Here is a 22,333-nt window from a genome sequence, read left to right on the forward strand (position 1 = left end):
TGGATCAGTGTATTTGCTTTGGAAAAGAACCATCCCTTTCTCTGAATAGAGTGGCAAAAGGCGCTATGATACTTCACCTTGTTGATGGGAAGCTTCCCACCAAAGTGGAAATCAGACAGATGACAAGCTATTTAACGTCAGCAGACTGAAAGCCAAAACCAAGGTCAGCACAACATCTGTTATAGAACTCCAATATGCCGATGACAACGTAGTCTGTGAGCACTCAAAAGAAGACCTACAAGCCACTCTAAACACCTTTGCAGAAGCATACGAAAACTCGGCCTCTCATTGAACATCAAGAAAACCAAAGTGCTCTTCCAACAGGCACCAGCTAATCCCTCTGCAATGCCAGGAATACAACTTAATGGTGCAACATTAGAAAACGTTGACCATTTCCGCTCCCTTGGCAGCCACCTCTCCACAATAGTCAACATCGACTCTGAAATACAACACCGCCTGAGCTCTGCGAGTGCAGCATTCTTCCGAATGAAGCAGAGTGTTTGAGGATCGGGACATCCGTAGAGAGACCAAGGTGCTTGTTTACAAAGCCATTCCCCTCCCAACCCTGCTCTACGCCTGTGAAACGTAGACGGTCTACAGACGTCACACTCAATTCCTGGAGCGTTTCCATCAGCGTTGCCTCAGAAAAATCCTGCAAATCTCTTGGGAAGACAGGCGGACAAATGTCAGCGTTCTGAATCAGCACCCCAAATAACCAAACCGAATCTAAAGTTGACCAAAAACTGATTTGTAACCCTTATGGTACTAATTGTTGTAGTCCCTAGTCAAAAAAGGGTTGGGAACCACTGATTTAAAGGAAAGTGGGATAGATAGATGGACAGACGGATGGATAAAGGGATGGATAGATGTATAGATAAATTGGATGGATGGAAGGACAGACAGACGGATGGATGAATGGATGGATGCATGGATGGATGGATTGACGGATAGACAGATGGATGGATGGATGCATAGATGGATGGACAGACAGACAAACAGACAGATAGATAGATGGACAGATGGATGGACGGTTAGATAGATACATGGATGGATAGATAGATGGATGCATGGATGGGTGGATAGACAGACAGATGGATGGATGGATGGATGGGTTGGTGGATGGATGGATGGATGGATGGACAAACAGATGGACGGATGGACAGACAGATGTATGGATGGATACATGGATAGACAGATAGATGGATGCATGGATGGGTGGGTTGATGGATGGATGGATGGAAAAACAGATGGACGGACGGACAGACATGTATGTATGGATACATGGATAGACAGACAGATGGATGCATGGATGGGTGGGTTGATGGATGGATGGATGGAAAAACAGATGGACGGACGGACAGACATGTATGGATGGATACATGGATAGACAGACAGATGGATGTATGGATGGGTGGGTTGATGGATGGATGGATAGAAAAACAGATGGACGGATGGACAGACATGTATGTATGGATACATGGATAGACAGACAGATGGATGCATGGATGGGTGGGTTGATGGATGGATGGATGGAAAAACAGATGGACGGACGGACAGACATGTATGGATGGATACATGGATAGACAGACAGATGGATGCATGGATGGGTGGGTTGATGGATGGATGGATGGAAAAACAGATGGACGGACGGACAGACATGTATGTATGGATACATGGATAGACAGACAGATGGATGCATGGATGGGTGGGCTGGTGGATGGATGGATGGATGGAAAAACAGATGGATGGACGGACAGACAGATGTATGGATGGATACATGGATAGACAGATAGATGGAAAAACAGATGGATGGACGGACAGACAGATGTATGGATGGATACATGGATAGACAGACAGATGGATGCATGGATGGGTGGGCTGATGGATGGATGGATGGATGGATGGATGGATGGATGGATGGATGGATGGATGGATGGATGGAAAAACAGATGGATGGACGGACAGACAGATGGATGGATGGATACATGGATAGACAGACGGATGGATGGATGGATGGATGGATGGACAAACAGATGGACGGACGGAAGGACAGACAGATGGATGGATGGATGGATGTAAACTTGCAGAAAAATCTAGAAGGACTAGACCAGTGGTTCTCAACCTGTGGGTCCCCAGATGTTTTGACCTTCAACTCCCAGAAATCCTAACAGCTGGTAAACTGGCTGAGCTATCTCGGAGTTGTAGCCCAAAACACCTGGGGACCCACAAGTTGAGAACCACTGGACTAGACAAATGTATGTGTCAGGGTGGAGAGGCCAAGAGAGCCAGCTTTGCTGGAGAGGATAAATAGCAACTCAGGGTCAGCAAGAGCAGCTTCAGACCAAGGTCATGCTTTTGCTAAGTGCTGCCTGGGAAGAGGATTTAAGGAAGAAAATGGTCCAGGATGAGACTCTTTTCTGCACAAATTCTCCTTTCTGCGCAGCTGAAATAGCAGTGTCTGGAAGTCTTTAATGCTGTGGAGCTCACATTGCAAGGGGACTAATCCTGTGCAACTGTTACTGGTTTCAATGGGTTTCCTTCAGGAAAAACGTCTGCGAGGGCAGCATTTTTTAAATGTATTCTCCCCGCTCTTCAAGAAATTGCATCTTTGGGATTTTGCTGCCTTGATTTTTTGCTTAGGAAGGCACTTCTTGTCTCCAGAGCAGCCTCAGATGCTTCAAGGCTTGCCCTTCCTTTCTGTCTGTGTGTAATTTATGCCCCCGCAGGTATCCCTTTTTCGCATAAATCCCGGACTACCCTGTGAAGCAGAACCCCAGCAGAGCGTTGGGAACTGAGCATTTGCTGAGCAGAAAAAAGCATAGAAGCAGCAATTGCATTATGGTTCCATTCTACTGATTAGGCTTGAATGTACTCTGCATCTGTATGCATTTGTACAGAACTTTTATAGACCATGAATTTCAGAATCTTCCAGGGCTCATGCTGGCTGGGGAGTTATGGAAGTTATAGTCCAAAATAACTTTTCAAATGATAGCAAAAGGAAAAAAATAACATTGAGTACTGCTCCTCCTCAAGTTAGTTTAATTCTTAATTGTTTTAAGTTAGCATATTTTATTTTATTTATTTACAGCATTTATATTCCGCCCTTCTCACTCAGGGCGGATCACATTACATATATAGGCAAACATTCAATGCCTTTTTAACATAGAACAAAGACAAACAAACATAGGCTCCGAGCGGGCCTCGAACTCATGACCTCCTGGTCAGAGTGATTCATTGCAGTGATTCATTGCAGCTGCTCTCCAGCCTGCGCCACAGCCCGGGGGCTGGAGCATATGCACTGGAGAGATGGGAGAAGATAATGTTAGAAGAATTAAAATATACTGTATATACTCGAGTATAAGCCTAGATTTTCAGACCTTTTTAGGACTGAAAGAAAACCTCCTCGGCTTATACTCGGGTGAGGGTCCTGCTGGTCTTATATTCAAGTCGGCTTATACTCAAATATATATGGTATATTTATTATTTTTCTCTATTATTATTGGTATTATTACATTTATTATTTTACTCTATTAATTATGATTATTACATTTATTATTTTACTCTATTATTATTGTTACTTTTACATTTATTTGACTCTATTTTTATTAATAATACATTTATTATTTTACTCTATTATTACATTTATTATTTTACTCTATTTATTATTATTATTATTATTATTATTACATTTATTATTTCACTCTTATTATTAAAAGGATACATAAGCACATTTACATTGAAGAAGATGAAAATGATTTAATCAGAGTTGAACAGTCATATCTTAAATTACAGTTTGATGTAAAGATTCAAAAACATTTAAACTACTGATGCTTCAATTAATGTAATTTTATTAGTATTTTGGCTTATACTTGAGTCAATGTTTCCCAGTTTTTTTGTGGTAAAATTAGGTGCCTTGGCTTATATTTGGGTCGGCTTATACTTGAGTATATATTGAATTTTAAGTTTTGCTTTTCAAGTGATGTATCGATGGTATCTAACTCCAGTCAAACTGTTGGAGATGTATAAGGACATTAAAAATGTGCAGCTTGAAACATATCCAGGTCCTTTCTCATGTCTGTGGTGGATATGCAGCAAAGCAAAGGAATATTTGTGGTGCAGGCTGGTGAGCAGCCAGCTGCAGCCAGCTGCAACAAATCACTCTGACCAAGAGGTCATGAGTTCGAGGCCAGCTCGGAGCCTGCGTTTGTCTCTGTCTCTGTTCTATGTTAAGGCATTGAATGTTTGCCTATATGTGTAATGTGATCCGCCCTGAGTCCCCTTCGGGGTGAGAAAGAGGGGCAGAATATAAATACTGTAAATAAATATTGGAGATCGATACAACATTTGCTACAAGAAATCTTTAAAATCAGAATGACAACTAGATTTAACTTTCATTTCTTCCTGGGACTTCCAAATAAACACACATGTGAATTTCAAGTTATTACATTGCATGCAGCTGGATGATATGCAAAAATGGGAAAATAAAGAACTACCTAGAAAAGAAAATTGGGTTAGAAAAGTTCTAAAACTAACACATATGGGCAGGTTCCATATATATGTGACGAAGTTTGCCCATGTCTGAGATAGATAGATAGATAGATAGATAGATAGATAGATAGATAGATAGATAGATAGATAGATATGCCGGTTGTTAGGAATTGTGGGAGTTGAAGTCCAAAACACTTGGAGGGATGAAGTTTGCCCATGGCTGCTGTATATTCTTTTAGGAATAACTCCTTAATCTGTGAGCACTGGATGTCCTCAGAGGCCTATCCTTAATGTTCTGCCTCTTTTCTTCTTCCGCAGCACACAGAGGAAGACTTCAGGAGCCGACTCAAAGCCCGGCCGGAGCTGGAAGAGCTGCTTGCCCAAATGAACTGAGCTGTGCTGCACTAAATGTCAGCTGAGCGGCAGCATTCAGCTTCCTGACAAGATCGCCTTGCATTTTTCCTTTCCCTCTAATTTTTATTCAGAAATAAAAAAGCCAATGTAAAAAGGTGAATATTATACCAAAAAAGCATTTTTTTTTCCCTATACTAGCTTACATACCCAGCAATGCCCAGGTTAGGTCTTCTGTAAGGATAAACTTTAGAACTACCGTAGTTGTTTGATTTTGGATTTTATGAATGGTTCCTGTAGAAAATACATAAGGATGTGGGTGAACTACAACTCTCATTGTCCTGCGACAGTTTTCCCCCCAAACCTTAGCAGTATTTGCAGCTGGTCATGTTGGGTCTCTGTGCCAAGTTTGGTCCAGTTCCATTGTTCGTGGGATTCACAGTGTTCTTTGCATGTAGGTGAACTATATTATTATTATTATTATTATTTATTTACAGCATTTATATTCCGCCCTTCTCACCCTGAAGGGGACTCAGGGCGGATCACATTACACATATAGGCAAACATTCAATCCCTTTTAACATAGAACAAAGACAAGACAAACATAGGCTCAGAGCGGGCCTCGAACTCATGACTTCCTGGTCAGAGTGATTCATTGCAGCTGGTTGCAGCTGGCTTGCTCTCCAGCCTGCGCCACAGCCCAGGCCTAGTTGTATCTTCCATTCAAGTACAGTAGAGTCTCACTTATCCAAGACTCGCTTATCCAAGGTTCTGGATTATCCAAGGCATTTTTGTAGTCAATGTTTTCAATACATCGTGATATTTTGGTGCTAAATTCGTAAATACAGTAATTACTACATAACATTACTGTGTACTGAACTACTTTTTCTGTCCAATTTGTTGTATAACATGATGTTTTGGTGCTTTATTTGTAAAATCATAACCTAATTTGATGTTTAATAGGCTTTTCCTTAATCCCTCCTTATTATCCAAGATATTTGCTTATTCAAGGTTCTGCCAGCCCGTTTAACTTGGATAAGTGAGAGACTACTGTATTTGACTTGATCAGTTGTGACGAGAGTATGGTTCAGTTCTTTATATTTTCTTTCCCCTTTTACTCTAGCTGTCAAGAGTTCCCTATTTCGAGCCCCAGTTCTTCTTAACAACAGTCTGTTGTGTATTTCATCCTCCTTTCAAAATAACTATCACAGTAATGTAATTTTATTAGTATCTATTTTTATTTTGAAATTTATCAGTAGCTGCTGCATTTCCCACCCTCGGCTTATACTCAAGTCAATAAGCTATCCCAGTCTTTTGTGGTAAAATTAGGTGCCTTGGCTTATATTCGGGTCGGCTTATACTCGAGTATATACAGTATATAGATTTGTATCTTTATCACAGTCCTACCAGTCCCATAAAAGAGCCAATTTCAGCACATTTGTGCAAATATAGTTTTGATTATGATTTAGTTATTTGGGTTAATTTAAGTGGGGCTCTGTACCATTTGGTCAATATTTTCTGTTTCTCTAGTCCTACTATGTTTAACTTTCTTTTGATTAAGTCAACCCAGTGTTCAGTGTCTGACTCACTGCAGTTTAAATCCATATCTCGATTAGTGTTTGTTTCAGTTTATATTGTTTTTCAACTATTTTCTTGTAAATGAAAAGTCTTTCTCCTCCTCTAATTTCCATTTCAAAATTCAATCAAAATGTGTTTCTGGAATTGGGATTGGTAAGGTTAAGAAAGGGTCCTCCAGTGGTGCAGCAGGTTAAACCGCAGAGCTGTAAACTTGCTGACTGGAAGGTCAGCGGTTCGAATCCAGGGAGTGGAGTGAGCAACCGCTGTTAGCCCCAACTTCTGCCAACCCAGCAGTTCGAAAACATGCAAATGTGAGTAGATCAATAGGTACCGCTTCTGTGGGAAAGTAATAACACTCCATGCAGTCATGCTAGCCACATGACCTTGGAGGTGTCTACGGACAACGCCGGCTCTTCAGCTTAGAAATGGAGATGAGCACCAACATCCAGAGTTCGACACTACTAGACTTAACGTCAAGGTTAAGGAAATAAGACATATCGACTGAGGAAGTAAGTGGAATGTTACTATAGAGATTTGTATTACTCTACTTGTGTTTACAATAATAACAATAACTTAAAAGGACAGATTTTGCTAAAATTAAGCAACTAACTAACCACTACAACGTACAACGTAAAGTTGCTAGGGATTGTGGGAGTTGAAGTCCAAAACACCTTGAGGGAGGGTCCAAGTTGGCCCATGAAAGAAAATCAAGAAAATATTACTTTCATGTTTGTTTATTGTGCAAGAGAATAAATCCTGTTCCTCCTTTTGGCATTAAATATCGTTTAACGGTATGCATGGTAGAAAAAGGTGCACATTTTGCTAGGATTAGGCTCCACAAGTCTCTGTTTGAGATAGGCACATGTATTTGGTGCTCAGCAAAGGAGCCGCTCTTCAGCAGGGGGCCTGGTGCATCTGCTGCCGCCTCCGATGCTCTTCCGCCTGTTGCTTCTGGTGTTCCTTCATGCACTCCTTGAAGCCCTGTACTTGCGGCTGGCACTTCCTCCAGTCTTGGTGCTCCGCCATGCAATCCTGCACCGCATAGTGGAAAGAGGCGCAGCCGGTGCGGGCGATCATTAGATCAAAGGCATCCTCCTCGCCTTCCTCCTCCTCCTCTTCTTTTGGTTTCCTGCTCCAGTTGTGACCAGGGGGCTTGGCGCCGGACATACTGAGGAATCTGGAGGATACCATAAAAGTTAAGAATCACCAATAACGCTCTGTAATATGATTTTCACCCCTGGGTTATAAATGCCCTGTCCTAATTAGTTGTATCATAAAAACATCGAGAAAAGTTTATTAAACTGCAGACTAATTCAACCAGAGAAATCAGCCATAGCAGAGCACTTGATGAACCAACCTGGACACAGTATATTATTTGAGAACACACAAATGCTTGACCACTCCAACAACTATCATGTCAGACTACGCAGAGAAGCCATTGAAATCCACAAGCATGTGGACAACTTCAACAGAAAGGAGGAAACCATGAAAATGAACAAGGTCTGGCTACCAGTATTAAAAAACTCTAAAATCAAAACAGTAGATGGGAAGCAACACTCTGAGGACAGAGGAGCCTCAAGGACAGCTAATGACTGAACAAAGGATGCCCTCAGGCAAGAGACAAACCTTTCCAATGCTAATTAGGGTGATGAACTGAAACATTAATGCTGGCTTCCAACTGAAAAAAGACTCTTGCCACACCCTGGACTCTCCACAGATATATATTCTTTCCTTTCCTTACTTAGTTTCTCCATACCTCACAACCTCTGAGGATGCCTGCCATAGATGTGGGCGAAACGTCAGGAGAGAATACTTCTGGAACATGACCACACAGCCCGAAAGACATATAACAACCCTGTGATCCCGGCCATGAAAGCCTTCGACAACACATACAAAAACTTTGCTCTTGCGGGAGGAGCATCCAGCTATAGCACATTTTGCTCTAGTTTTCCAAGAAATATAGTGTTTCAACCAATTCAGCCTCAAAAAATGAAGTTTCTGGAGTAGAGCAACTAATTTCAAAGTATGGACTGCACAATTAAACCAGAAATTGCAACTTCAAACCAGGAACAGAAACGTTTTTAAATTTTGTTCAATCTCTGCATTAAGAACTTCTGAAGAATCATACAATTCTAGTGTTGGGAGTCATTCAGTCTAACCCAAGAAATAATAATAATAATAACTTTATTTTTATACCCCGCTCCATCTCCCCGAAGGGACTCGGGGCGGCTTACATGGGGCCTTGCCCGATACAACAATCAAATATCAATAACAAAGCAATAACACAATTATCCCAATAAAAACATCAAGCATATTCCATTGATGAATAGCTCTGACCATCAGGAAGTTCCTCTTATGTTTACTTTTCCTGCCATTCGGCTCTCATCTGCGAAGGTCATCAGCTTTGTTTTTAATCAGTCTTTTAAGGATTTTAACTGTTTACTTTTGTAATACCATTGACATTTAATTCTATTTTAATGTTTGTATATTTTATTATTTATTACAATACTTATATCCCGCCCTTCTCACCCATAGGGGACTTAGGGCGGCTTACAATAAAACACAATATAAAAATATTACAGACAATTCAACCAATTAAAATGAAATACATTAAACATTGACAAAAATATACATATAAATACACAATTATTGTGTTTTTAATTGTATATTCCATTCAATTTCATCGTAAGTCATTTTGAGTTTCTTTTGTCAAGAGAAAATATCATAAATAAATATGATGATGGTTATTATTATTTTGGATCCTGTCCTTTGGGGCATTTACTATCCTTCCCAATTTCAGAGTATAAATAAACATAAAATGAAAAACTAATAACTTAATTTTATTGTTTTGGATCTTCTTATTATTATTATTATCATCATCATTTTGGGTGCTGATCCTGTCTCCGGAGTGTTTGCCATTCCTCACAATTTCAGGGTATAAATAATAATAATAAGTACAATAATAACTATTGTTATGTTTATAATAATAATAATAATAATAATAATAATAATAATAATAATAATAATAATAATAAGAGTCCTTGTGGACAACAAGTTAAACATAAGCCAACAATGTGATGCAGCGGCAAAAAAAGCCAAGGATTCTGGCCTGTATCAATAGAAGTCTAGTGCCTAGATCCAGGAAAGTCATACTTCCCCTCTATTCTATTCTGCTTTGGTCAGACCCCATCTGTGTCTAATTCTGGGCACCGCAATTGAAGAAAGATGTCAACTCTAAGCTGGAAAGTGTCCAGAGGAGGGTGAATCAAAGGATCAAGGGTCTGGAGAACAAGCCCTATGAGGAGTGGCTTAAAGATCTGGGCATGTTTAGCCTGAAGAAGAGAAGGCCGAGAGGAGACATGATGAGGGCCATGGATCATTAGTATGGATTCGATGATGATGATTAGTAGTATGTTTGTCTATACCACGAAATTGGGAGGAATGGCAAAAGGACAGGATCCAAAATAAGAATAACAACAAAACAGTAACAATTTATGGGGTTGTTGTATGTTTTCCGGGCTGTATAGCTATGTTCCAGAAGTATTCTCTCCTGACGTTTCACCCACATCTATGGCAGACATCCTCAGAGGTTGTGAGGTCACAACATGCTGAATTTTGTTTATTATTTTATTATGACACAGCAAACAAGATAGATATGCTGGATTTCGTATCACAAAATCACAAGTTGAACACTTCCCAAGTGTCTAGGACTGTGTGATGTATTTTCGGATGATGCGCGCAGATCCCAGTAGGGTGGCCTTTTGCAGTTGACAGATCGTAATTTTGTCAATGTCTATTGTTTCCAAATGCCGGCTGAGATCTTTTGGCACGGCACCCAATGTGCCAATCACCATTGGGACCACCTGCACTGGTTTCTGCCAGAGTCTTTGAAGTAACTTCGTTTATTATTATTATTATTATTATTATTATTATTATTATTATTATTATTATTTATAACTTGCCCTATCTCCCAAGTGGACTCAGGGCAGTTATTACTATGATGATGATGATGGATCCTGTGCTTTAGGGCACACATTATCTCTCCCAATTTTAGGGTTTAAATTCACATGCTAAAGGTAGGTAAAGGATAAAGGTTTTCCCCTGACGTTAAGTCCAGTCATGTCTGACTTTGGGGGTTGGTGCTCATTTCCATTTCTAAGCCGAAGAGCCGGCGTTGTCCGTAGACACCTCCTAGGTCATGTGGCCAGCATGACTGCATGGAGCACCGCTACCTTCCCATCGAAGCAGTACCTATTGATCTACTCACATTTGTATGTTTTCATGCTGCTAGGTTGGCATAAGCTGGGGCTAACAGCAGGAGCTCACCCCGTTCTGGGGATTTAAACCACTGGCCTTTCGGTCAGCAAGTTCATCAGGTCCGCGGTTTAACCCACTATTATGAAGATCATCATAATTTATTATTATTATGGGTCCTGTGCTTTGGGGCATTCACTATTCCACCCTATTTGGGGGTATAAATAAACATAAACCTAATAATAACAAGTATAGTAAAGTCTCACTTATCCAACATTCGCTTATCCAACGTTCTGGATTATCCAAAGCATTTTTGTAGTCAATATTTTCAATAAATTGTGATATTTTGGTGCTAAATTTGTAAATACAGTAATTATAACATAACATTACTGCGTATTGCGCTACTTTTTCTGTCCAATTTGTTGTATAACATGATGTTTTGGTGCTTAATTTTTAAAATCATAACCTAATTTGATGTTTAATAGGCTTTTCCTTAGTCCCTCCTTATTATCCAACATATTCGCTTATCCAACGTTCTGTGGGATAAGTGAGACTCTACTGTAAACACAAACAGAATAACAACAATATTTATGGATCCTGTCCTTTGGGAAATATGCTATCCCTCCCAATTTCGGGGTTTAAATAAACATAAACAATAACAATAACAAGGTTGTTGTATGTCTTTCGGGCTGTGAGGCCATGTTCCAGAAGTATTCTCTCCTGACGTTTCGCCCACATCTATGGCAGGCATCCTCAGAGGTTGTGAGGTTACCTCACAACCTCTGAGGATGCCTGCCATAGATGCAGGCGAAACGTCAGGAGAGAATGCTTCTGGAACATAGCCAGACAGCCAGGGAAACTCACAACAAGCCAGTGATCCCGGCCATGAAAGCCTTCGACAACACATTGAATAACAAGTATTATTTTAGATCCAGCCCTTTGGGGCATTATTATTGTTACAGTAATCATAAATACATTTCTATTTCAAAGTATTGTTTCCCAACCTTCCTTCCTTCAGGGCTTTTGGACTTCAGCCCCCAGAATCGCTTCGTATTGGCCACAGCAGCTGAGGCTTCTGGGAAATGGAGTCCAACCAGCGCTTGGGAGTCACTGTCCCTTTAAGCCTTAAAGGGACAGGAGCCCCTTTCGAACTTCACAGTGGAAATCCGGATTTGGCTGAATGCCGCGCTCACCTTCCCCTCTTCCAGACTCAGCCGTGAGCGGAAGCACTTCGGGACCACTTCCGCTTCGGGGCTTTCCGTTTCCAAGATGGCGGGCGCCGCTTTAGAGGCCTTTTTCTCCGCTCCCGCCGTGATACGGATCCAGAGCGACTGGGACCAAGTGCTGAGGTAAGCGACGAGGGGGGTAGGCCACGCCCCTTGGCCGCAAGCCACGCCCACTCCGAGAGGGCGCTCTGCCTAAAGTGTTCCTGTGTGCGTCGGTTATATCCTTCCCCCGGAATTGAGTCCCCCTGACAGAAGGTTCCGGACTCTTTTATACCCTTCTGGTTTCTTTTATTATTCATTTTCCTTTTTCAGTTCTTTAAAGCTCTCATACTTTATAATAATCCTGGGCCTTTTGAAAAGCAGGTCACCATGTAAAGCAATATTATTATTATTTTTGCATAATAATTTTTTAAAATATATTTTTATTGAAGTTTTACCTTATAAGATAGAGTAAATTAACATCAAAAGTGTGAGAACATTTCATTGTATAGAAAGTAGGAGAACTGAGATTAAAAGAGGATCAAAAAGGGAGAGAGAGAAAAAAAACCAAAAACAGAACTAAAGTGTCCATATTTATATATATACATATATATTTTAAAAAATCTGAACAAATGGTGATATAAAAATGCAAAATTACTTGGCAAAGAAACACACCAAAAAGCAAAAGCAAAAAGCATTAGCACTGGCATTAAACACTTCGAATAAAATCGCTAGGTTAGAAGCAGCTGACATTGGTAATGTTCTAACAAAGAACTGCCAAAAACTGTTAAAGTTAAACTAAACAATCATTGTTGTTCCAGTATGACAGTTGGAAAATATAATAATAATAATAATAATAATAATATAATAATAGTAGTAGTAGTAGTAGTAATACTAATAGTCAGGATTTCCAAGCAGTATGTCATCGTTTGGTTAACAGAGAGATATAGAAGAATAACATAATGTGCATTAAGGCTAGCAATAAATCATGTTCTTACTCCTAGAATAGTATATTTTTGCTTTTTAGTACATTGAGAATATTTTTTAATGCATTTTCTTAGATGGCAGAATATAAATGCCTGCATTTCAGGCAGAATTATCCTATGGTCTGTTGTATCACTTTTTTATTTTAGGAATGTTCTTTTATTAAATAAAATAAAGCATAATAAATTATAATATGCAGGCAGTGAGTCAGAGCATTTATACGAATATATAGATTAGGATGTCTTAATGAAAATACCAGTGTTGAGTCCATCCTGTTCTAATTATACTATCTATTGTTCCAGAGGCCATCAATTAAACAGTCTAGCTCCATGCTTTTCCAGTAAAGCACTCCAGTAAGATATCCCAGAGATCTCCATGCTTATTCAGATATTCCCAGGAATATAACAATTTCTCCATAAATATGCTCAGTTTTCTATTTTGCAAAATAATATTTTTTGTTTATTTCTTGTAAGTGTAGATACAGCCAAAGTGGGAGAACAAAACCAAGTAGTAAAGAATGGTGAGAAGAGAGACAGGGAGTGAAATAAAGAGAATAAATAAAAATAAAAATTTAATTTAAAAAATGGCATGCTGTTTGACTTCCCATCTGTGCTTCGGAGACTCTTTTTTCGTTTTCCTTTAACTTTTGTCATTTTCTCTAGCCTCCTTTCCATTAGCTCATTTCTATATACAAGACAGATCTATTGTAAGATCCATTTTTCTTTTTCTCAGGAATTTTATAACGTTTGTCCAAGCAGTCTTATTTTTCCCTTCTCTTATTTTTTGTGTCAAAATGTCCATTTGTATAATGTCCAATATTTGGTTAGCCAATCTTTCGGATTCGGAGGTTCTTTTCTTTTCCAAACTCTTGCTAAGGTCAGTCTAGCCGCAGTGCTGATGTAAAATAGTATTCTATCATAGAATCATAGAATAGTAGAGTTGGAAGAGACCACATGGGCCATCCAGTCCAACCCCCGCCAAGAAGCAGGAAATCGCATTCAAAGCACCCCCGACAGATGGCCATCCAGCCTCTGCTTAAAAGCCTCCAAGGAAGGAGCCTCCACCACGGCCCCGGGGAGAGAGTTCCACTGTCGAACAGCCCTTCTCACAGTGAGGAAGTTCTTCCTGATGTTCAGGTGGAATCTCCTTTCCTGTAGTTTGAAGCCATTCTTCCATTGTGTCCTAGTCTTCAGGGCAGCAGAAAACAAGCTCCCTCCCTCCTCCCTATGACTTCCCTTCACGTATTTGTACATGGCTATCATGTGTCCTCTCAGCCTTCTCTTCTGCAGGCTAAACATGCCCAGCTCTTTAAGCCGCTCCTCATAGGGCTTGTTCTCCAGACCTTTGATCATTTTAGTCGTCCTCCTCTGGACGCTTTCCAGCTTGTCAACATCTCCCTTCAACTGTGGTGCCCAAAATTGGACACAGTGTGATTCCAGGTGTGGTCTGACCAAGGCAGAATAGAATAAGGGGGAGCAGGACTTCCCTGGATCTAGACGCTATTCCCCTATTGATGCAGGACAGAATCCCATTGGCTTTTTTAGCAGCCGCATCACATTGTTGGCTCATGTTTAACTTGTTTTCCACAGGGACTCCAAGGTCTTTTTCGCACACACTGCTGTCAAGCCAGGCGTCCCCCATTCTGTATCTTTGATTTACATTTTTTCTGCCGAAGTGAAGTATCTTGCATTTGTCCCTGTTGAACTTCATTTTGTTAGTTTCGGCCCATCTCTCTAGTCTGTCAAGATCGTTTTGAATTCTGCTCCTGTCTTCTGGAGTGTTAGCTATCCCTCCCAGTTTGTGTCGTCTGCAAACTTGATGATCGTGCCTTCTAACCCTTCATCTAAGTCGTTAATAAAGATGTTGAACAGAACCGGGCCCAGGACGGAGCCCTGCGGCACTTCACTTGTCACTTCTTTCCATGATGAAGACGACGCATTGGTGAGCACCCTTTGGGTTCGTTCGCTTAGCCAATTACAGATCCACCTAACCGTAGTTTTGTCTAGCCCACATTTTACTAGTTTGTTTGCCAGAAGGTCGTGGGGGACTTTGTCGAAGGCCTTACTGAAATCCAGGTACGCTACATCCACAGCATTCCCTGTATCGACCCAACTCGTAACTCTATCGAAAAAAGAGATCAGATTAGTCTGGCATGACTTGTTTTTGGTAAATCCGTGTTGACTATTAGCAATGACCGCATTTGTTTCTAAGTGTTCGCAGACCACTTCCTTGATGATCTTTTCCAGAATCTTGCCTGGTATCGATGTGAGGCTGACCGGACGGTAATTGTTTGGGTCGTTCTTTTTTCCCTTCTTGAAGATAGGGACCACATTCGCCCTCCTCCAATCTGCTGGGACTTCTCCCGTTCTCCAAGAACTCTCAAAGATAATTGCCAGTGGTTCTGAAATAACTTCCGCTAATTCCTTCAATACTCTTGGATGTAGCTGATCTGGCCCTGGGGACTTGAATTCGTTTAGAGTGGCCAGGTGTTCCTGGACAACTTGTCTCCCTATTTGGGGTTGGATTTCCCCCAATCCTTCGTCCATTCCATGTTGCTGAGGTTGAAGATGGCTTTCTTTTTGTGAGAAGACCGAGGCAAAAAAGGCATTGAGCAGTTCTGCCTTTTCCCTGTCCCCTGTCGCCATCACCCCATCTTCTCCTTGCAATGGCCCTATCGCCTCCTTTTTCTTCCTTTTTATACCAACGTAAGCAAAAAAGCCTTTTTTGTTGTTTTTTATGTCCCTGGCAAGCCTGAGCTCATTTTGCGCTTTAGCCTTGCGAACCTTTTCCCTACAGGTGTTGGCTATACGTTTGAATTCTTCTTTGGTGATTTCTCCCCTTTTCCACTTCTTGTGCATGTCACTTTTGAGCTTTAGCTCAGTTAGAAGTTCTTTGGACATCCATTCTGGCTTCTTTGCACTTGTCTTATTTTTCTTCTTTGTTGGCACTGTTTGCATTTGCGCCTTGAGTATTTCACTTTTGACAAACTCCCATCCATCCTTAACTCCCTTGTTTTTTAATATCGGCGTCCATGGAATGCCGCTCAGTAATTCCTTCATTTTTTGGAAGTCAGCTCTCTTAAAGTCCAGAATGCGTGTTTGACTTGTCTTAGTTTCAGCATTCCTTTGTATTGCAAACTCCAGGAGCACATGGTCACTTGCCCCTAAGGATCCAACCACTTCAACTGTATTGATCAGGTCTTCCACATTTGTTAAGATTAGATCAAGAGTTGCTGATCCTCTTGTTGCCTCTTCTACCTTCTGGACCATAAAATTGTCTGCAAGGCAAGTGAGGAATTTGTTGGACTTTGTACTCTTGGCTGAGTTTGTTTTCCAGCAGATATCGGAATAATTGAAATCACCCATGACTACTATATCTCTTCTTTGTGCCTGTTTGGTCAGCTGTTGACAGAAGGCTTCATCAAGTCCTTCATCCTGACTCGGAGGTCTGTAGTAGACACCCACAACAAGATCTTTTTGAGTCCCGGTTCCCTTGATTCTTATCCAGATGCTTTCAAGCTGATTTCCCGGATTACAGTCTTGCATTTCTTCTGCAACGTAACTGTTTTTGACATATAAAGCTACTCCCCCTCCTCTCCCCTTTGTTCTATTTCTGTGAAAGAGGTTATAGCCCTCAATGGTTAAATTCCAGTGATGGGAGTCATCCCACCAGGTTTCAGTGATGCCTATGACATCGTATGTGTGGTGCTGTGCTAAGAGTTGGAGTTCGTCTTGCTTATTTCCCATGCTCTGAGCGTTGGTGTAAAGACATGTAAGCCCCTGTGACCTCCCCTCGAACTGTTTATTTGGGATTATTGTGCTCTCTGTACTTGGTCCTTGCTGTGTTTGTGCAGCCCTCCGTTTAGCCTTTTGGCGGTTCCCTGTGGTCGTGGGTAATATAGTGTTCGCCAGGCTGTTGTTCCCCTCCCCCAGTGGATCTAGTTTAAAGTGCGCCTGATGAGGTTTGTGAGTCTGTGTGCAAAAAGATGTTTTCCTGCTTGTGTGAGATGCACCCCATCACTTGCCAATAGGCCATCCTCCTGGAAGAGTAGACCATGGTCAAGGAAGTCAAAATGCTCCTCTTGGCACCATTTTCTGAGCCAGTTATTGACCTGTACTATTTTTCCGGCCCTTGTAGAGCCGTGTCCTACAACGGGGAGGAGGGATGAAAAGATCACATGTACATTATACAGTTTTAGCTTTGTTCCCAGAGCTCGAAAATCATTTGTGATCTTTTGAAAAGTATGCCTAGCGGTGTCATTGGTACCTACATGAATCAACATAAGGTGGGGAGGGTGATGGGGCTTTAGGAGCCTGCTAAGCCTCTGAGTGATATGGTGTATTTTTGCCCCCGGGAGGCAGCATGTTTCTCGAGCCATCCCATCCGGTCTGGAAATGATGCCTTCCGTTCCTCTAAGGAGGGAGTCACCTACTACCAAGACCTGTTTCCTTTGAGGATTGACAGGGTCCCTTTTGTGCAAGACAGTGTGTATGTCCCCTGAAGAGTGTTCCTGTTGAAGTGAATCATGTAGGTGTAAAGTGTTGTCCTCCTCCTCAACATCCCCAGTGCATTCATCAATGACAATCCATTGAGATACATCCGAGAGCCCATTACTCTCCCAAGGATGTTCCTGTTGCTCCTGGTCTACGATTGGGGATGGATCATTTTTCTTTAATATTGAGTTTGAGAATCCTAGTAGGTACGTTTCTGGTTTTAATTTGAATTTGGTTCCTAACATCTTTTGTGTCATTTGGTGAATTGTCTTCCAAAATTCTTTGATTTTCCCACATGTCCACCATTGGTGAAAGAAGATTTCTATTTTTTCCCCCACATTTCCAGCATAATTTAGAGTTATTTTTGTTGAATTTTGCTAATATGTCCGGAGTATAATACCAACGGAACTGCATCTTATACCAATTTTCTCTTATATCTGTTGCCGCAGTGTATTTTATATTATATTTTATTATTATTATTACAATATTATTATTATTATTATTATTATTATTATTATTATTATTATTATTATTATTATTGAAGGGACACAAAGCCTTCAACAACACATAGACCATAGAAGTGCAAAAGGAATCAATTGGAGGGACTGGGACTATCAAGGACAATAAAGCCCCAGTCAACAGTTGCCTTAGATTTAAGGGTTGGAAATGTCATTTTGATGTAGTTTGATTTTGATCGATTGGGCCACATTGAGGCTTCAAAGGGCCCAGATGGTGAAGGGACACAAGGGGCCTGATTTAATTTGATTCAATTTGATTAATAAATAGCCATAGATTGATCAGGAGAATAGCTCTAGTGTCTTAGGAATCAACTGGAGATAGCTTTAGTGTCTTTGAAAATATGTAACACAAACGGTAGTTGAAAGAAGGGTTTGCCACAAACCCCAAATGACAGCAATAAACAGACCACCACTTCCTTAGAAGTGCAAAAGGAATCAATTGGAGGGTCTGGGAATATCAAGGACAATAAAGCCCCAGTCAACAATTGCCTTCGATGTAAGGGTTGGAAATGTCATTTTGATGTAGTTTGATTTGGATCGATTGGGCCACATTGAGGCTTCAAAGGGCCCAGGTGGTATATTGATAATATCAGTTATAACCGCACATTTGTTATGAACTGTTTTGATAAACATTTCATCAAAAGCACCATGCATGAGGAAAGACCAGATGAAAGGACAAAGAGGGCATGAGAACAGCAAAACATAGAGGTGTGAAATTTCCCTGGAAAATGTATAAAAACCTAACGGAGGTTGCATCCCGTGTGGCATTCTCACTCTCCATGCTGCCCGACTGTACCTTTGTTTTGCAAAATAAATGTCTGTTTGTTCTCCTCTCCTCTCCTCAGAATCCATTATTGGGGAAACAGGTTTTTGAGGCTCAAAAGGTAGCCTAGCCTCAACACTATCCTATTATTATTATCTAAATAATAATATATATATTTTCTCTTCTTCATTTTGGAATCAGGATTCCCAGTAGGAGTCCCATTGTGATCCTTCATACTAACTGGTCTTTTGTTGCCTTTGTAGGAAGAATGAGGAAGAGGCTTGGCTGAGTTGCAGGAGTCCAGGTGAGCAGTCAAAGAAGCTGGAAGGGACTACAAGGGACATCTAGTCCACAGCACTCCTGAAAGAGGCTCATGATTTAAGGGCATTCAAGAATGATGAGTTCACTGACTTCTAAGGCAGTCTATTCCACTGCTGAACAGTCCTTATAGTTGTTTTGCCCTTGGAAAATCGTTCCTTTTGGATAGATTTTAAATCAGATGATCTGAATTCAGAAACAGGATTATGTGGCAGTGTAGATCCAGCCTTAGCTGCTTTATAGCACTTCACTCATCTTTTCCTTATAATAATAATAATAAATTTATTTTTGTATGCCGCCTCCATCTCCCCAGCTGGGGGACTCGGGGCAGCTCACACGGGGAACAAGCCCAATATAATCACATAAAATCATAAAATAACAATTTAGACATCAGACAACACAATTTAAAAACAATTTAAACAAGTCATAGTTAAAATCGACATAGTTAAAATGTTAAACAATCATCCAGGCATTAAAGGTCCAATATAGGGTAACATCTGGGCAGTAATCAAAACTGATTCCTTCTCCTCTTCCTCCTTTTGTGTGTTATTGTGATCTAGGAAAAACAACTCTGTATGGCACATTGACTTGTCGGGGAATCAACTCAGATGGAATTCCTGAAATCACAGCTTCTGAAGGCTTTGCTGTCAGTGAAATAACAAAGGTACTTTTACTTCTGTTATAGAAATATAGAGTTGGAAGGGACCCCCAGAGCCACCCCATCCAACCCCTTTCTGCCAGGCAGTAAGACACAATCCAAGCTCTCCTGGCAGATGGCCATCCAATCTCTGTTGAAAAACTTCCAGAGAAGGAGAATACACAAGAATCCCAGGCAGAAGCATGAAAGTCTTATTTAATTATTTAATTATTTATTAGACTCGTATACCGCTACTCCCAGTTTGGCTCGGAGCGGTTTACAGAAATAGATTAGTATAATAATAATAATAAAACTTTATTTATATACCGCCCTATCTCCCGGATGGGACTCAGGGCGGTTTACAGTCATAAAAGCAACACAAACATTACATAACAACATAATACACATTATTAAACAAAGTAAAATAATACAGTTATAACAATAAATCACACTTACATGACCAGATCAAGGGGACGGGAACCATAAACCCAATATATTAAAATGTATCATTTTAGGCTAGGGAAATCTTGTGCAATATATTCAGGCTCAGAAATCGGCGGAGGTCCAATATAATTACTCAAAAACCTGCCGACACTACCAGGTCTTCAGTTCCTTACGGAAATTGGATAATGTAGGGGATTGCCTGATCTGTTTTGGCAAACAATACAATTTGCTTTAAAATAACAATAAAAACAGACATAGCCCCGAGTTTTTCACCCACTGAAAGCTTGTTGGAAGAGAAAGGTTTTGCAGGCTTTCCGAAAGGCAAGTAGGTCTCGGATAGTTCGAGTTTCAACTGGCAAGGCATTTCATAAATAAGGGGCTACAATCGAGAAGGCTCTCTGCCTAGTAGAAGACAAATGATAGGTCTGTATGTTAGGGACTTCAAGCAAATTTTGGTCTTCGGACCGAAGTAATATCTGGGGTTGGTAGGGGGATAAGCGGGCCCTCAGGTACGCCGGCCCCAAACCATGTAAGGCCTTAAAGGTTAGTACCAGTACCTTGAAAGTAATCCGGTACTCAATCGGTAGCCAGTGCAGCTGTTGTAGAATTGGGGTGATATGCCACCTCGCTGGGAACCCAGAGAGATGGGGAAATGTTTTAGAGCAGGGGTCCCCAAACTAAGGGCCGGGGGCCGGATGCGGCCCTCCAAGGTCATTTACCTGGCCCCCGCCCTCAGTTTTATAATATAATATTTTTATATCAGTTTTAATAATATAATATATTGTATATCCATATAATATTGATAATCTTATGTTATACAATATAATACTAATAATAATACCATATAATAATATTAATTATATGTTATGTACTACATATTATATAATAGTATAGTGGTATAGTTCAATATAGTAATATATAATGCTAATATTGTGTTATGCTAATAATATAATATATTGTATGTACATACAGCTGCTCTGAGTCCCCTTCGGGGTGAGAAAAGTGGGATATAAATGTAGTAAATAAATTCAGTAAATAAATAATTAATTTTAGACTTAGGTTCGGCCAAAGTCTGACATGACTTGAAGGCACACAACAACAACAACAATCCTAATTAACTTGACTATCTCATTGGCCAGTAGCAGGCCTACACTTTCCATTGAAATCCTAATAGGTTTATGTTGGTTAAAATAGTTTTCATTTTTAAATATTGTATTGTTCTTTCGTTGTTGTTGTTGTTTTTGCACTACAAATAAGACATGTGCAGTATGCATAGGAATTTGTTTGTATTTTTTTTTCAAATGATAATTCAGCCCCTCAACAGTCTGAAGGATTGTGGACTGGCCCTCTGCTTAAAAAGTTTGGGGATCCCTGTTTTAGAGTATATTAAGAATAATAGTATCTCCTTGACTTTCTTGTTCAGATTTTATTTTGCACCAGATTAATATAGATAGCCTGCTTTTAGAAAAAACGTTGTTTTCCGCTTTCTCACTCACTTACTGCAGAAAAGCGTGCTTGTTACTTGTCCTCGTGAAAATGCTTCCACCCGATTCCTCGCACCTTATACGTCCTTCTGCAGAATCCATCAAAAAAGTGTAAGTGGGTTTTTTTTACACTATGAACAGGCCTTTAATTGGTTTTAAGGGTTTAAACTGTTTTCTTTTTAATACAGTATTGTACCATTTATATTTAATTCTAGTTTAATGTTTGTATATTTTAGATTTTAATTATATTGTATTGATTTTATTGTGAGCCTTTTAGTCCCTTTTTTAGAGAAGTAGCAGGATTCAAATAATAATAATGATAATGATGATGATAATAATAATAATGTGTTGTCAAAGGCTTTCATGGTCAGAATCACAGGGTTGCTGTGAGTTTTCCAGGCTGTCTGGCCATGTTCCAGCAGCATTCTCTACTGATGTTTCGCCTGTATGTGTGGTTACTGGCATCTTCAGGGGTTCTGTTGGCAGTGAGGCAAGTGGAGTGTAGACCACTCCGACAACCATTATGTCAGGCTACACAGAGAAGCCGTTGAAATCTGCAAGCATGTAAACAATATCAACAGAAAGGAAACCATGAAAACAAACAAAATCTGGTTATCAATATTAAAAAACACTATTAAAAAACACCAGAATCAAAAAAAGTTAATAAGGTACACTAGTCAGAAACAGGAGAACTCCAGAAAGCAAACAATCAAGTGCCAGGGTTGTTGTATGTCTTTCGGGCTGTGTGGCCATGTTCCAGAAGCATTCTCTCCTGACGTTTCGCCCACATCTATGGCAGGCATCCTCAGAGGTTGT

The 22,333-nt window shown here is 40.3% G+C and overlaps 3 protein-coding genes across 4 annotated transcripts in view; 2 read left to right on the forward strand and 1 right to left on the reverse strand.

The window, feature by feature from the left end:
• mrpl48 (mitochondrial ribosomal protein L48) overlaps positions 1 to 5,002 on the forward strand; it is a 30,776-nt gene extending 25,774 nt beyond the window's left edge. The window contains exon 8 of the mRNA XM_062974444.1: positions 4,807 to 5,002. Coding sequence (XP_062830514.1) covers positions 4,807 to 4,881 — 75 coding nt within the window. The 3' untranslated portion in view covers positions 4,882 to 5,002. The remainder of the gene's footprint in view (positions 1 to 4,806) is intronic.
• Positions 5,003 to 7,135: 2,133 nt separating this feature from the next.
• On the reverse strand, positions 7,136 to 12,005 carry LOC100555702 (cytochrome c oxidase assembly factor 4 homolog, mitochondrial). Of its 2 annotated transcripts, none has more exons than XM_008124023.3 (2): positions 11,865 to 12,005; positions 7,136 to 7,594 (listed from the first exon to the last, which is right to left on the reverse strand). In XM_008124023.3, exon 2 carries the CDS (start codon positions 7,582 to 7,584, stop codon positions 7,312 to 7,314), a length of 273 nt encoding a protein of 90 aa, XP_008122230.1. In that variant the 5' UTR covers positions 7,585 to 7,594; positions 11,865 to 12,005; the 3' UTR covers positions 7,136 to 7,311. The 2 variants fall into 2 exon arrangements, with proteins under 2 accessions (XP_008122230.1, XP_003229829.1); XM_003229781.3 differs by lacking the exon at positions 11,865 to 12,005 and adding an exon at positions 11,676 to 11,807.
• paaf1 (proteasomal ATPase associated factor 1) overlaps positions 11,904 to 22,333 on the forward strand; it is a 32,112-nt gene continuing 21,682 nt past the window's right edge. The window contains exons 1-4 of the mRNA XM_003229782.4: positions 11,904 to 12,020; positions 18,898 to 18,938; positions 19,513 to 19,616; positions 21,539 to 21,628. Of these exons, the coding sequence (XP_003229830.1) occupies positions 11,941 to 12,020; positions 18,898 to 18,938; positions 19,513 to 19,616; positions 21,539 to 21,628 (315 nt within the window). The 5' untranslated portion in view covers positions 11,904 to 11,940. The remainder of the gene's footprint in view (positions 12,021 to 18,897; positions 18,939 to 19,512; positions 19,617 to 21,538; positions 21,629 to 22,333) is intronic.

The sequence above is a fragment of the Anolis carolinensis genome, chromosome 3 (genome assembly GCF_035594765.1).
Source record: "Anolis carolinensis isolate JA03-04 chromosome 3, rAnoCar3.1.pri, whole genome shotgun sequence".
Classification (NCBI taxonomy): domain Eukaryota; kingdom Metazoa; phylum Chordata; class Lepidosauria; order Squamata; family Dactyloidae; genus Anolis; species Anolis carolinensis.